Below are 16,744 nucleotides of genomic sequence, written 5' to 3'. Positions count from 1 at the left end.
GTGGAATATATTCATGTATGTAGCTGCTCTCTACTGCTTTCACCCAGTGAACAAAATTGACATCCGCTAATGTTCGCTATCCTTGCCTACTTGGAAAGTTGGTTGCGACTGTACATCACGTGACTTTATAAATACTGTATTTCAACTGATGTTAATTTGTGTTGCAATAAATTTCTTTTCCACAGCAGCAGCATTTTGGATGGATCTCGTTGCCATTGTGAGACGCACGTCGATGCAAACAGCGGCCTGGTATGTCACTTTTATCATCCTATGCAACATAGGTTCGGAATAATGCCAATAAAAGTGCCAATATTGGCTGTCTAATGATTTCATTGCCACAGTTACGTGGAAAATGTATCTCACTTACTTTACTGGTTTACTGATAACTTAATTTTAAAAGTAACTAAGTTAGGTAACAAGTTACTCCATTAGTTACATTACACAACAAGTGTCAACTACCCTGCTTAACATAAAATTGATTGGTTTTGTCAATACTTAATTGCAAGTGCATTTTTCACACTGACGTTTAAAAATGGAGTTTCTTTTTAATTAAGGATAAAATAAAGGCAGGCTTTTTTGCCTTAACATAAGTTGTCTTATTTTAAAAAAAGTCACGTTACAGAAATTATAGTCAAGTAATTATGGATTTCGCTTGTTACAAATGGGCAGCTTGTTTTTATAAAAATGTCTATATGTTAAACATAAATTAATTTCTCACCTTTTTTTCAAGGCAATGTGTTGTGGCCTGATATTTAACTGTTACTTCACATTTTTAATGTACATTCCTTATAAATATAACAATTACATTTGGGGACCTTATCCAGTCACTCGGCCTTGTGGGTCTTTCTCTTTAAGATTGAATGTACTTTTGTAGATGTAACGTACTGGTTGTTGTTTTGAAGCTAGATAACACTTTTTCAACAGCACTGAGTGTGCAACGTATCTTAATATTTTCTTTAGCTGACTGCACCTGAAAAATAGGTGATTCCTATTGAAGTGAAGTCAAATGTTACTTGCCGCTGCTCCCAGGAGGCAGTCATTGGCATTCAAAACTTGAATTACCATTTATAAATGTCAGTGAGTGTTTCGTGAGATCATTGTCAACATTATTAAATGCTTTGAAGTCATGAAATATGACTTTGCAAATGTGGTCCGATTACTCCACTGAAGGAAGTAACACATTGCTATTGTCAAAAATGAATATTTTATCAAATGCGCTGAAGGGCATCACTGTTCATTACTATTAGGAAAATGAGGAATAAAACTGAAGTGTAATTGACCTCTTTCTGCACCATATTTATTCACCAGAAGACTGCCTACAGAGCTCACCTGACACCTTGCTCACCCGATTTGTTTGACTCACAAAAAAAAGTCACTGGAGGAAATAATCATCAATCTACAATGAAAGTCACTGTGAATTACTTTCCTTCTTAGGGTGTGCACTCACTTGACTGTTATGATGTTTAAAGAAGCCTTCAATATGATATGATTAAAACAAATCATCACGTCTATCACAGAGGATCACTAAAGCATGAATAATTCATTCATCCATTCATCGTTGGGGTGTAATCAGCGAACGGAACGAGCAAACATGATTCACCACTAGTGTGTTATTTTATCAAATGTTGTGGAACTCTTTTAGTTCAGTTGATAATGATGCAGTGATGACGCCAAAAAAAAAAAAAAAAAAGAACACTAGATTGAATCTGTCACCCCTTGCGTGATAATTAGACGAAGATCAGGTCTCGCTCACCTCCTTACGAAAACTCCCCCCAGATCTTTTGCGCTTTGCTGGTCAGCCTCTGTGGAGAGTTTTTCTTTTTTTTTTATATTTTCAAAAGCGGCGCAAATGAATTCAACTCTGAGAACTTTCTCAGCACCATTATCCCTGCCAGCCCGCACTGAATCACTCACACACACACATACACAATCACACTTAGGGGGAGATTTGGGGGAGTGACGGATCGAAGGATTGTGTCACTGACTGACAATTCCAGGAAACAGAGTGTAGTGGGTGGAGCAGATTCAATGACATATGGCTTGATGTAATGAAAAGCAGATCTCGCTCCCCTCCGGAGCGACGTGACCCCCTCAAACCTTAGATACCGTGACTCTTTCCTTCTGGGGGAGTTCCCACCGATCGAAAGCACATACGAGCTTGACACACAACCGCGCACACAGATGTAGAACATCCTACCACCCAGACGCCTGCGCATTCTTGCTGACTATTTGAAGTTTTCAAGCGAGGTCGTTCTGTCTCAGAGGCATCGACCAGATGTCAAGCGATATTAGTCCGTGTCGCTTTCTTACAGGTTAGCACAGAAATCAGATATCGACGTCTGAGTCCGCCATTTGCCTTGTCGCAAAACTACAGCTGGAAATAACCTCCAAATAAAGACGAGCAAACTCTGAAGGCCTGTTGAATCATCCATCCATTATCTGTGCTGTTGATCGAGGGCAGGGTCAGCCCACCCAAGTTACTCCCTGGACAGATAAGATCTATTTGTGCAGTAAATGAGATTTTGCACTTGCGGCTGAAGAAAATCCATGTTTGCTGTCATGAATAGGATTGTCGGACCATGTTCTTGGACTAGACGAAGTGTTTTTTTTTTCTTCGTCTTCAATTACTCGACTATTGAGTCAATTGAATAGTGGCCGAATTATTGAAACATCAAACTTTTTGGAAGCCTGAAATTAGGTCACTAGTTACCAATCTTTTTCACACCCCTATTTACGTTTGTTCGTCTACAAGAGGAACATCGTTCTCATGATTTTTGTTATTATGGTTTAAATGAAGGTTAGGGCAGATGTATTCTGTTTTTTTTTCTTCTTTTTTTTTTTTTTTTACTGAGTTTCCACACATAGTATATTTGGATTAGGCAAGGAACAGGACGTTTGACGGCCACACATCTACTCTGCAAACAAATACCAGGCAGCTCAGTCTCTGGCTAGCGGACATCAGCGCTAGCGATATGCTAAACTTGTTAAGTTGTTTGTTTACTCATCACTGTATCACATAAGTGTGACAAATAAACGTCACGCGTACTGGTAGCATAATGAGTATGACTGCTTGCTCCTTCATTTCCAAAAACACATTTTTTCATTTTGTTTATATGAGCATTGTTCATAGCAGGTTGATTTTATTTTATTTTTTGCATTTTTCTTTTCTTTCCATACAGAAGGTGAAACGAACCCTTAGAACCGATGTACGTTACAAACCATAAATTTTGGCCTGCTGTTGCACATCAGGGGGATTACTTATGATGGAAAAATGAAGCTTTGAATTTGCTTCATGAGCCAGTTGCTGTATTTTTTTTTTGAGTCTTCTAGATGTCACTGGTTGGTTTAAATAAAGTGTACAAGAAATGGTAAGTCAGTGTACTGTTGAACAGTGGATGCCATCTAGAGGAGTAAAAAAAATACAGCAACTACTTCATGAAGCAAATTTGAAACTTCATTTTCTTGTCCTTCGGGTTTACTTAACTCAACCGTATTGTGGTGAGCTGAACTGGCTGGTTTCATCCATCCATCCATCCATCCATCCATCCACCCATCCATCCATCCATCCAAAACGAGTACTAGTCGCTAGAAGGAACCACTTAGTGGAAATGGGGCTTTACAGTCTGATCTGGTTTCATTGGTGAATGCCAGCTCAGTTTCTCCTGCATAATAAAAAACTAATCCATACAACCAAGTGGCGGGTTATAGATGGGTTTAGAATGTTCTATGACATGATCTTGTTAGAAATCCCATAAGATGCTGCCACTTATAGCTATACCTAGAGTAATTCAATACATCATAGCAAACAATCAGGGAAGGCCTAAGAAGCAATTTTCTCTAAGCTGACCTATTTAGATCTGATTTAAACAGTCTTAACAATCCAAACTAGATGTTACAGTTGCCTCAGTTTGTGCGATACAGAAGAAATAACAAAACTGGCTTGTGTTGGCAGGCCCTCAAATTTCATATCTGGTAGAGTGTCAAGGTAAGAGGCCCAAGGGGCTTGGACAGCCCCCTGAGTCTCCACACAGAAGGGGCCTTTCATGGAAAAAGCCACGAGTCAAAAGGATGAGCGCAGAGTGGTATCACAACTCAGTTGCACTCGGTGCATAAGGAAGACGTCAAATGTCAGGAACATTCCAGTTAATGCTTTGTAACGGCCACAAAATCACCATTGTATGTCTTGAGTTCAAGTCGTGTACGCAGCCAAAAAGGCTTCATCCTTGTGATGATTCATTTGCCGCAAAACAGGGAAGCTTTGTCTAAGATCTCCATCAGCAGTGTTGTCATGGCAACCGAGTTTAACGCACTCTCTCATTTGAAGCCAAGTGAGTTGCTATCAGTGCCACGCTCAGCACTTTACAGTCTCACTCTTTCATACACAGGATGCAGCAACATCTAATGAACTCAAACTCTTATATTCCTTTATTTGGAAGGCTTTGATGATGCCTTTTCACATGACTTAACTTTGTACGGTGAATCCAAGCTGCAAGAAGAAACTTACATACTTTCAGTTTTACTTTTGACTGCGCACGAGGTGCATTCAAGGATGGTAGAAAAAAAAAGTGAATCAGTGAATAAAGCGCAACCACAACTCCTGGATAACACCAGGTGGCGCTAAAGACATACTTTAATTGCTTTGGTTTGACCACAAAACCAGTGAATAGCGGAGATTTTCAGCAAATAATTAGATAGCCATGATTTCCATTAGGTAGCAAGTGAACTGCATTTGAATACCGTAATACTTTGCCACTTGCCAGTTGACTTTTCGCGGCTTTAGTGTTTCATTAACTAAGAAGAAAATACAGCCATTTTGCGGAAGGACACGTTGCTTCGAAGAGAGGAATTGAATCAGAGGCTTCGTACATTTCCACGGGAAATTATGCAAGGCCGCAATATCGACCAATGAGGGCATGAGTGGATGTATTCCATGAGTTGATTGGTTGCGCTTCATCTCAGCTCCACCCAGCAAGCCATCTTAAAACAGTTTGCCTTAACTAGAATCCTGTTTTGCATTTTATCCAAATGTCCTTGTTGATGTTATTACTATGTTATTACTTCCCATGAGAGTGCTGCTTCTTTGTGTGTTTCAAAGAAGTGAAAAGAGAAGAAAAACAACAACAAAGAAGGAGCAGCAAGAGCATAAGTGACAGTAACTTTCGCTTTGCACAACAACAAGGGTTTAAAATTGCCTCAATTCACCAGAATAGTACTTCAGGCTAAAATGCACCTCGGGATTCTAGTTAAGGTAGGCCAATTTGAGCATAAAAATTCAAACTTTAACGTATTTACTATGGGTTTGAAGATCATGTTCCTCTCCCAACCTACAGCTTGGTATTCATTCTTTAGTTTGGATTTTCAATTTGTTGTGTAACAAGTATTTGCGAGGTTGGGAACCATGTCGCGGCAGAGGGGGTCGCAACGGCCTTATAGTGTTGTAAATCCCCTCAAATAAAAATGAAAAATAGTAATAATAATAAAAAAGTAAGTTTGTTCCGGTCCCAATTAAGCACTAATAACAAGGGCTTACTGTATGAAGCAGTGCGCAAGTCAGTAACACTTTCTGTGCCTAATATGTTCTATGTGGGAACTCGATACACCGACATCAAATGAGCCTTCCAGCTAATGTATGATAAATGCCAAAGTTTTTCGTCATTTTAAGCAATTTCCTGCAGTTATCATTCCTCATACCAGCTGTTTCGCAACATCTGGACAAGCTCACACAGAGCTCATTTCACCTTTTGAGTATGACTCGCTGGGTGTTTTGCTATTTGGAGGATGAAACTAACGTAAACACACACAGCTGGGGTGCAAACATCTTAAAAAAAACAAGTAAACGCGGCAGAATACGGGCGGGACGTCGCTGCCGCATCGCCCTCCCCTTGTTGCGTTCGAGGAGTAGTCTAATTGTAAGTGGCACGTCAGCATGAAGCCAAACTCAAAGCCCGTGTAGCGACCTTGCCGGGAAAGTTGGATGAAGCTGGAAAAGTTACCCCGCCAAGTTTTCTTGTTTTTTTTGAAAAGTTGTTTTAGGTACAAAACAATGCGACTGTTTTGACAAGTTCCCAGTGAAGATATCTGTGTGTGACATTCTATAAATGTGCACTGGCACAGCGGGGGAGTGCGGCAGCTACAGAGGCCACTTTGAACCTGAAACAATTTACATTGTTACAGTTGGATCGCTGCCTTTTGGGCGTAGAACTACACATGCACCTAATCAGACGCACACACACACACACACGCACACACCCCTTGCAGTGGTGTGGAAAGAGACAGGCTTTGTTTATTTAAGAAAGGGAGTTGGCTGCAGTCTCAGCTGTGGTTGTGTTTGGATGGTCTCCATTGCTGTGGGGATCCAGCTGTGTATGTGTGTGTGGTGCCGGGTAATTATGTTGTACATGTCTGCCTAACCAAAGTGCACTGGTATTCATGTTCACACTTTCACATTATTCCAACATTCCACTTTGCAATGGCGTAAGCACTTATGCTAAAAGCTGACATTAGCAATGGAGGTTTAATTTGCTCGTGATAAAAGAAGCCATTCATCATAAAATTCATTAAGTGGGGGAGGTGATGATTGGCTGAGTGATAAAATTCCGTCTAATATAGAATGAGTAATTAGAAAATGAAACGTTCAGAGTACAAACGCACCAGGAAGAGTCTTTCGCAATGTTCAGGTCGTGGCCTGTGATTTTTTTTCTTCCTTTTTTTTTTTTCTTTAACTGTAATAGCTCACACAGCTCACATCGCTAAGCACGCACATTATGAAATCCCGCCCGGGCCCGGTCCCACATCTAAAGTCAACAAATACGTGTTTGGGGTAATGTTTCTGAAAGGGGGACATTAATAGAAAGCAGCTGTTGGAGGCCTCAGCAGCTGGAATCGCAGCTGCAAAGATGGCGGATACGTGCAATAATGTTCGCCATTATGTCATACTATAAACATATATGCTCGAAACTAAAACATACTTTGTAATCAATAGTAAAAAAGAAAATGCTTATGCCATATTGTATCCCACTGGACTTTGTCAAAGGATTTGTTATATTGGCAGATAAAAAATAAGTTGCTGAACAGAGCAACTTGGTTCCAATAATAAAGTTAACAAGAATTTCCTTCCTGTTGTGCTTCCATCACATAAATATCAACTATATTATTATTATTACTGCGCTTGTGCCCAGGAAGGAAGCATAAAATTTTAATGCGGATCCAATCTACAAACCGTATAACTTTTTATCGTTTTCTGCGTCCTTATTACGAGGCAGCATTTGAAGGTCGATAATGTTCTAACGCAATTCGAATGCTGTGTTATGCGACTTGAAAATGTTGCTTTTTTTTTTTGCTACATATCGTGTAGCACTGCTTTGATGGAATTAAGAAACCACATGACTTCATGTCGTTCGCTACGTCACAAGTCAGGGCCGACATCCTCCGCAGACTACATTTGAAGGCATAACATCGATCACAATCATATTTATGTCATCTTATTAGATAACGTTGATTCTGAAGTGCTCCAGATGATGTTCGTGGCACAGTATTTGTTGTTGCTTTGCATTTTTGTATAGTAATATATGGTTTCTATAATTTTGACATAAAACGGGCGGTAGGTATTAAATCAGGCATGTCTGCACTGAGGTCCCAGGTCAGCGCACCCCCCCCCGAAAAAAAATCACTTAAAATCCAACAAATCCTCCCACTGTTGATTTTGAATAAAACCAGGATACGGTTCACCTCGTTGCCGTGGTTCCGCACGTCTACTGAAGGAGAACCCTTCCTGTCAAGACTCCCACAATTCCCGACGGTCACGAGATAGCTGTTTACATGATCACTTTGATGAGGGTCACGGGGCCCCCCCCTGATGAGTGCCAATTGCGGCGGCGCCTGTCATGTTGGTGCACTCCCTCAGCTCTTGTGTGACGGCGGCTGCCTTTTCTCACAGCAAGCCAAGTAAACTTGTCACAAGAGCTTCTGCAGATTGCAGAGTGTGGGTGGGGGGGATTGGATGGATCCACTTCTATGACACATCCCCAGAATTACCTGTGATTGAAAACAGTTCTGTAAAAGTATTTTTCAAGCTCAAGATGACTTTCTGTGTTTATATTTAATGGCAAAACGGAGCGGAATGCATCTCCATTTTGCAGCGGAAGAAGAGGGACAGCCTGCTTGCTATCGCCTCCCTCCCACACACTCTCCTGTGAGCAGAACAGGCTGTTCTGCCTCTCTTCTCAACCACCTGAACACTTGAAGCGCCTGCACAATGCATGATGTTGCCGTGACGATGAATGCGGGCAAACAATTGCACCACCGTGTTCTTTATGCTGTTTGTTGTGCTACTTGGATGGCTTTGAGAACATAAATATAACATATATGACAACTGCTGCATGCATACATGAATCCATTTTGTATTATGTTTCTCCTGTTCGGAGAGGCGATTTCAAGGCACGTGCAGTATTTAAAAAAAAAAAAAAAACAAGCTTTCACCTTGCATTCACATTGATGGGACAATTTAGAGCGGGGGAGTGCAAAATTTTATGTTCAAAGGCCACATTAAATTTTTCAAACTCACAGATGGACCAGGTCATTTATATACTAAAAAATGCTGTGTTGAATTTACTCAATTTTACTTCATGAAGTGGTTGCACAAAGTCAAATCATCAGATAATGTTTTTGGGTAGCTGTATAGTCCCCTCAAAAAATGTTATCTGGATCCAGAGGATTTTATTTCATACAACAACTTGATGAAACAAAATTGAGTAAATTGAACATAAACTTTTTCCAGTGTAGATTGGGAATGCATGTGTTATGATTGTATTATGGATTATGGATTTGAAATCCATGTACATTGAGGGGGATAGGGACTGGGCAATGTACATGCATTAAAAATCATTTCAGAAAAAAAAAATCATGATAAACCCCCATATTCTCGAAACGCAAATATGCGTGGGTCCACTCTATCGTGAAATTCTAGATTCATTTCTTAATATAATATGCATGTTTGAAGATATGGTAATACCTGGCAATGTGCAAAAACTGAGAACTATGTACCACTATGATCACCTTACATTATCACATGTACACAACAAATGGATGGAAAGCCAGTTTTGAAATCAGAAGCCAGTAAGTGTTTGTTCAACAAATTTTAAATTTTTTTTTAAAGGGGGAGAATTGGTAACAAATAAACAGCAATATCTCATACCTCAATGTTGTTAAAAGTCAAGAAAATGTGCTAGAAACAGGAAGTTTAGACTCATTATTTGCCCTTTGCGGCCCACATAAAATGAGGTTGCGGGCCAGATCTGGCCCCCGGGCCTTGAGTTTGACACCTGTGGTCTATACGATTCAATTTTGCTCAGATTTGAAGCCCGAACTTTGGAACTATGAGACAGACATGCTAACCCCTCCTCCTTGGCTGCTTGTGGGGCTTGCCAGTTCAAACCTGCTTTTGAGAGCTCACTAATGAGTTAAATTTAGACCCCCCCACCTCTCCATCGCAATCGTCTGTTGTTGTTGACGTCTTTGCACAGACTGATAAAACATTCATTTCCTGAGTGTTCTACAGTCGTGGAGCCACGCCTGTCATTGGCGGACATCCTCTCTAAAGCCCAGCTCACCCGGTCACGGTCAAAGGTAACAGTCACACGAGGACATTATATTATTAAAATAAACAGCCCAGCACATGAGAAGCTCGGATCTCTTCCTGCTCAAGCACATCCTCACTGACATGTTCCCTTCTCATACAGTTCATGTTCAGGACCTGACCCTCATGTCTAACTTTTGCTGCTCAATACTGCCATCTAGTGACATTACAAGACGTCTCCCTTGTTCACTTGTCAATTGCTGCTCCAAACACTCCTCCTGCATGTGGTCTTGTTCATTTTCAAGTTGCTGAGGCTGAGGCAGCTATCTGGAAACATCAAGAAAATAACGAGTTGTGTGGAGGAAGTGTCACCGTGCTGGCTGGTAGCTCTGGGCCCCTTCAGATTTCGTGCATCAGATTTGGACAAATCATGTTCTTTTCTGTGATAGGTTGTCAGCGACTTACAGCTGCTAGGATTTGTTAGGTAGGGGAGGGTGGAATTAAAGGTACGAGTTGGTCAGAGTTTGGATTCCAAGCATGTTCCACCCTGCAAAAGAGATTTTAATTTAACTCCTCAGCTCAAAAGGTTAACTTTAATTACTAGTTATTTTTTTGTTTCAAACTGTTTTTTGGATCAGTTTAATTAATTAGTTTCATTTTTGTATTAATGCAAATGTGACATTTACTAAGTGTGGAGGTTGTTGTGTTATTTTGTAATTTCCACCTTCACCTATTTAATTGGATCCAATTCATACCGTTTGCATCAAATTGTGCATTTAAAACCCATGAAAACACTTTTTTACGCACTGTATTGATTCATCGAATTAGGGTCCAATATTCTTCATTCTAGCAACCTAACACTTTCAGTTTTTTGTTGTTTTCTGCCATATTACAAAGTCCATCAGTTTTGGGAATAAGGCAACAATTCCATGGAATACTCTTAGTTTCCTAAATTGACGTTTAATGGCTTGCCTACTCCACTCCAATGGCGCAAATGAATTACGCAAATGTAATTTTAAGTGGCGTTACTCTCTGATGACCATGGGGAAGAATTCTATTTTAATTTAAGAAATGGGAGCTCTCTCTGCTGATTCTTCAAAGTTTGTACTTTTACTCCATACTTGTGGTTCGACATAGGTGATATTCATAGATTTTTTTTCTCTTTGGGAAGGCAACCCCCATTTCTTGATGGAAACCACGATCATGAATGATGTCACATGAGCCATCATCAAATTTTACATGGCATCATGTCAATATAATAAAAACAGGAAGCAGGAATTCATGTGAATAACCGTCTGCCACTCTTCCAATTGCCATTCTAGTTGAATACGTGTGCTCGCTTCAAAATTCCAATTCCCAAAACAGATCAAACTGCACTGAACACTACATGAGATGCCGCATCATATCAAAAAAATAAACATGTATTCTACAATAGATGGGTACTCGGGGTCAGAGAAAGTGCCTGCCTTTTTACAGATCCAAAGTTTTCCTATCAGAACCTTGACAGGTTGAGGATTTGTGTGCACAGCAGCTCTGTCACTTTCAAATAGATTTGAAATTCCCCTTCTGGATGTACTCGATTCATGAATTTAAATATAAACATTCTCAAAGTGCCAGGGATCGACTTTAGGTTGCGGAGAAAAGTAGCGACATGATCACAAAAATTGCCTATAAGGAAGCATCCTGGTTAGGTGTGCTGATGGAACAGATGGGACAAAGATGAGACGACAACTCCTCTGCGCTTTTCGCCTGACATTGACTTTAATTGAGATGCGTACTACATGAAACGACCTTGAGATGTGTAAATTAAATGTAGGTTGCTGTATTAAATAATTCAGTAAATAATCAATTACAAACAAATGAAATTTGCCAAGCAGATAATATCGCAAATGCCTTTGTGTTCCGTCTGTGTTGCATCAAGCAGTTTTGCTTGATTATCGTGTTCAGAGTGACTGTGAGCTGGAGCCGAGCACAGCTGGTTTAAAGCAAAGGCAGCCTACACCCACGATTGGTCGCCAGTCACTCACTTGGCACGCATAGACCGAAACAACCACATTCCCTGAGTTGAGATCTCGATTAGAGTTAACAAAAATTTATAAAAGAACTAAAACTATTTTTTTTCTTAAAAATGGGAAACTAACTGAAAAGACTTGAATGTTCATAAAACTCACTATACTTGTGGTGAAAATGTCCTTCGTTTTTGCGTTAGTTAATTAATATCATACATGAGCTTTAAGGATTTATTTTAAATGCATTTATTTTGGTATTACCGTCCATCTGTAGCTACTAAAGTTGCGAGGTCAAACAGTTGTTTGAGAATTGTATTTTACTTTCATTTATTACACAATAAATAGTGACCTTTTTTAAATCTTACCCTTGAAAAATACTCCATATAAAAAAACTAAAACTAATAAAAATGAAACTAAAATGAAGCACTTTTGGAAAAAAAAAAAAAAAAAAAAAAAACTAAAAATCTTGCTCTAAAAACCAACACCAGCGACTTACACTAGAAAGAATTCTTTTTCTGGAAAATGCTTTTAAAATGAGAAAAATGTGTGAATCAATTAGTCATGGACAGGCAGGATTTTTCTTTTGACTGATACATAGGGGCAAGGAGAAAATAATTCATAAATATATGTTTGAACTTCAAACAAAATGCTGGGTGTGCTACAGAGACTTCTGATGGGGCTTATCTCTGTTCCTGGAGCAATGTGTGCTGAGTTAAGAGTTTCCGCTGCCCTGTAAAATGATGTCTTCACCAGTGACAACACAATGCGTTCCGTGCAAGACCACCCAAATGAAAGTCTTATTCCTCCAGATCTTTTGAAAGCCTTTGGACTTGTGACAGCGACTTGTCAGATGCGATGGTGTCAAAGCTGACACGTAAGCAATCATAAACTGCGAGGAAGGCCTCACGTGTGCACACCGCGCCACCTCAAGGCGGATTATCTAATAGCTGCTGGCACAGATGGTGTAGGACAAATGAGCTGCCTCTTGTCAAGATGCCAGTTGCTGCTTTTCGTACATTTTGGCACAGACACAAGCGTGCACCTCCACTGCTGCTCCTGAGCTCGCAGCCCGGGCTGCTTGTAAATAAATCAGAGATTCTCCCTTGCGGCGGGTTTGCTCTTCTGTATTCCGAAGCCTTCGCAGCGTGCAGTTCCTGTGTGGTTCTCGCGGTCGCTTTTGCCGTCGCCGCCGCCAACTGACACATTTATATTGGATCCAAATGTTAATCAGTCTCCCTTTATTGAATCTCTCCATCCACTGCGCTCGCCCCGGTGAAAGGAGAGTGGCGTTGCAAAATAAAGTCCAGCTGGATGAGGACAGGTGCGCTCACAGTGCTCCTTCAGGCACAATGCAATTTACTGGCACGGCTTCCTAAACTAGAAAACTGCCAAAGTGTGTCCGCGCTCTGCTAATCGCTAATTAGCAGTGAGGAAACCCAGTTAAAAGTTGCAAGTGACAAAGACGCGGCACCCTTCTCCCCACCTCGGACGTTACAATTTTTACATGACCACTGAATAGCATTGAAGTTTGGAAGAAGCGCAGTTGATGATCGCGTTAATTGTCTAAAGAGTGGAAGTTCATCTGAACCAGTGCATGAGAATCCAAAGACTGAAAATACTTAAGTGCAAGACGGGCCAAGTTTGTTGTTGTTGTTGATTTGTGAAGGATGGCTCTTATGAATCCAGATATCAACATTTTAAGTTGCCCAAAAAAATAAAATAAAAAATCCGTCGAGGTCCAGGAGCACCAGGAAACTTTCCACACACATCAGGAGCCTCGGCCCGACACAAAGTTAAAAAAATAATTAATAAATTCAATACATTTTGTCTAGCCCGCAGCTTGTGCAAAAAGTCAAATTTTGCATGTTGCTAAAAGATCGAAAACAAAACAGAGAAACACATCTGGTCCAGGAGTGTTTACTTTGTTGTGTCTACATGAAACAAATGAAAAGGTTCTTTTGTTGAATGTCATATCTGGTTCTTTACATTTGCTTTATATAATCTGCTCATTGGTTTTGAAGGAATGGCTGAAATCTATGTCCTGCAGACATTTACCAACAGTTTTCAAAGACTGCGTACTTACATCTTTGACGACACAAAGTTGAGGTGTCAAAGCTCATCTTCCCCTCTTCATAGTGAGGCAAAAACCACTACAATGCTACAATTCCCACTCCTCTCTGAAAGGGCGCTTTGTAATTGCTCCACATGGGGCAGTCACGTTTGTCTCTGAGCTGTCCGCTGGATACGTCAGTGACGAGCAGACTCAAAACCTTTTTCCACAATTCACTGTTCTCCACACGAGCGTCTCATCTCTTAACTCGCTTAAAATCTGAGATGGCTGTCATGGTTGATTGAGGTTTTCACATCTTCCGTTTTAATTACCATCATATAGTGTTCAGTTTTATTTTGTGTTTGGACTGCTACTGTTTTTTCCAGGCTCTTAAAATTCTCCCTCTCATACTGTCATTTATTTATTGTCATTTGGTATGTTAGAGTAGCCAAGTATCACTTTGTTTAATTTAGAAATTATATAGTAATCAATTGTTATCGACTGAGGTCAGGGAGAAGAAAAAGATAACTTTCTCCTTGATGACTCACAAATTTATCCTCACACAAAATGATCTGGATGAATTTGTCTTCCAATGTATAGACCACAAAATTGCCCATTTCATCCGGAAATCAGTTTCCATCCCTGATAGCCTTTTCACAGACAGTGACGGACAGTTTTTGCGACTCACGACAGTCCACATACATGACTCGGTATTTTAGACCACTTAACCTCAACAAGCCTGAACAATGTCTGTCCGTTTGGATCAAACATTCTAACATCAGGGGATGAGTCTATCCAAGGGGCATCAGGATAGATGAGGACTTTCCACAAGTAATGATTAACATCCATCACCCCGCAAGCGCACCTTGACTGCAGCAGGCTCCAGGTGAAGCCTCCGTTCTGCAAGTCTTGTGTCTGAAAACGCCTCCTGGCAAGAGTCTCGGCTGAACTCTCTCCTTTGGTGTCGCAGACTTCTGTAAATTGTGCTGATGTTATGCAAGGCTGTTTGAGCTGGTGCCTCTCACTGCAGGAACTTTTCATCTTTGTCTTGTGGGCCGTTTCTAGAGGGCTTTTGAGGGATGCCATGTGATGGTGTCGGTAGTATTTTAAGAGAGTCCAAGCTTGTACTCAGAGTGGCAGTTGTTGAGGTGAAGTGGCATCTGTGTCGGTTGAGTTTTTATCTAGAAGCACTTATGTGTTTCTTGGTGCCAAAAAGGGAGTCAACTTGTATTGCACTGTAAGTTGGGACATTGCCATAGTTGTGATCACTTTACGTGTGTTGATTACCGATAGCTTGCTTCCATAAAACCATCCTTATAAAAGGCCAATTGAGATTGAAATTCATGTACCTATCACTGGTTGTATAAAAATTAGATGTTGAATGAATTACCATCGTCGATTTTACCAATGATCGGGAATCTTTTTTTTTTTTTTTGCATTAACAACACAAATACTTCTCTGAAAGCAAATGTTGGTGGATCGTTGGTGGAAATCTTTTATTGTCAACTGTTAAAGGAGTCGGTGAGCGGTGGTCGATCATCAACCGATTTTATTATGAAAATGAACCGTTCATGTCAGTCGTAACGACAAAAAAATATATTCCAGCTGGAGTTTCCTCAAGCATTTCTTCCTCCTCAATTTCTGGACTTTGACCGTGCCAATCCGCACGATGAATCTTATTCCTGAGTTGCTTTGGTTAATTATCTTGTTGCATAATCCATGTCTGTCGCAGCTTCAACCTCCTAACTGATGGCTGGAGATTCTGTCAAGAATTTCTTGATATGTCTGAGAATCTATTAAATGTAGCCTTCATTTCGAGGAGGATGTTCAATTCTTCACGTCGTGTTCTCCATACATGGTGATGTTGATTGTGACCTGAAAAAAATCCATTTTGGATTTATCTGTCCAGAGAATAGCCTTCCAGAAGGCTTCTGGCTGGTCCAAATACTCTCTGGCAAAGTTGAAACGTGCAGCTTTGTTCCTTGTTTGAAAGCAGATGCTTCCTTTTAGAAACCATCCCTTGACTTTTCAATTTCCGTCTGATTGTAGGCGCATGCAAATTTGTCCCAGATGCTACCAGAGAGCTCTGCAGCACTCTAGAGGTGATGTGTGGACTGGCCATAACATGATTTATCATTTCTCTAGTGCTGTGGGGTGATAGTTTTGATGGGCGGCCACTTCTAGGCAGAGTTGCTGTCATGTTGAAGTAAATGATTTGTCTTCCAGTGGATGGATGGAGATGGAATCTTTTGAGAATGGTCTCCGAGCACTGCTCAGATGGATGGGCTGTCAATACCAGCGTCTTTGTTTCCTCTCGTATCTCCTCTGGTATTTGTGATTTGAATTGGACCACTGTGGGTTGCTTTTTGCTTGCTCTTGTTACGTTCCTTTCTCTTTTTACTGGTACAGACCATTTAATCGGTCTGCTTTAATGATTAAATAAGCACTTAAGTTTTTAGCCTGTCTCACCGGCTTGAAAAAAAAAAATGAAGACGTCTTAACTATTATCTGCTTTGCGACTGCAAAAAATATCAGTCGTTCTACCCATTAGTGACAATACAAAGCTTACTCTTTTGACGAGTTGTTTTTACTGCGGTCGGGCCGGTTTAACACCATGCAGTGAAAGGAGACATTCTTGTAAATGAAACGGTTAAACACACATCTGTAAATACAAAGCTACCATGCTTCTAGTTCTATGCCACCTCTGCCCTGTGAGGAACAGAGGCGAGACACATCTGAGAGTAGTGAGCCGTTGGGTCGAGAAGCGCAGCCACGTGATTACATAGCGGCGTGCCGGTTACACATACACTGGCAGCTCTCAAATTCCACAGGATTAGAATCCCCCTCGAGTGCAACCTGTAATAATACACCTGTGTTAGGATAACAAAAATGCCGCATATGCCACAAATAACAGGCACAGTAAGTGAATACAAGCGATGCATAAACAATGACAAATAATTATGCAAATCGGCTTTTGAAAGTTGTACTTGATTTTTCCATGAAAACCCGAGTGTGGTGACTGCCTTTTTTTTCAGTTGCTTTTGGCCATGTCATTCCGTTGGCAGCAGGTCTTAGGCAACCTGTGCCTTGCTTAATGATGTCAAATAAGCC

General features: G+C 40.6%; 1 protein-coding gene across 4 annotated transcripts in view; it reads left to right on the top strand.

The window, feature by feature from the left end:
• The window catches only part of LOC148330133 (VPS10 domain-containing receptor SorCS1-like), a 93,039-nt gene that overhangs the window by 604 nt on the left and 75,691 nt on the right, over positions 1 to 16,744 (top strand). For 3 of the 4 annotated variants that reach the window (XM_088304830.1, XM_088304828.1, XM_088304829.1), the window contains exon 2: positions 189 to 249. Coding sequence is in view for 1 of the 4 variants with exons in the window: in XM_088304829.1 (XP_088160955.1) it covers positions 189 to 249 (61 nt within the window). In the remaining 3 variants the exon portion in view is untranslated. The remainder of the gene's footprint in view (positions 1 to 188; positions 250 to 16,744) is intronic. The other variant, XM_088304831.1, reaches the window with a different exon arrangement.

Source organism: Idiotropiscis lumnitzeri, chromosome 9, assembly GCF_059441095.1.
Source record: "Idiotropiscis lumnitzeri isolate Australia: NSW breed Sydney's pygmy pipehorse chromosome 9, RoL_Ilum_1.0, whole genome shotgun sequence".
NCBI lineage: Eukaryota > Metazoa > Chordata > Actinopteri > Syngnathiformes > Syngnathidae > Idiotropiscis > Idiotropiscis lumnitzeri.
Note: the sequence above shows the minus strand (reverse complement) of the source record. Positions and strands in the feature narration are given on the sequence as shown.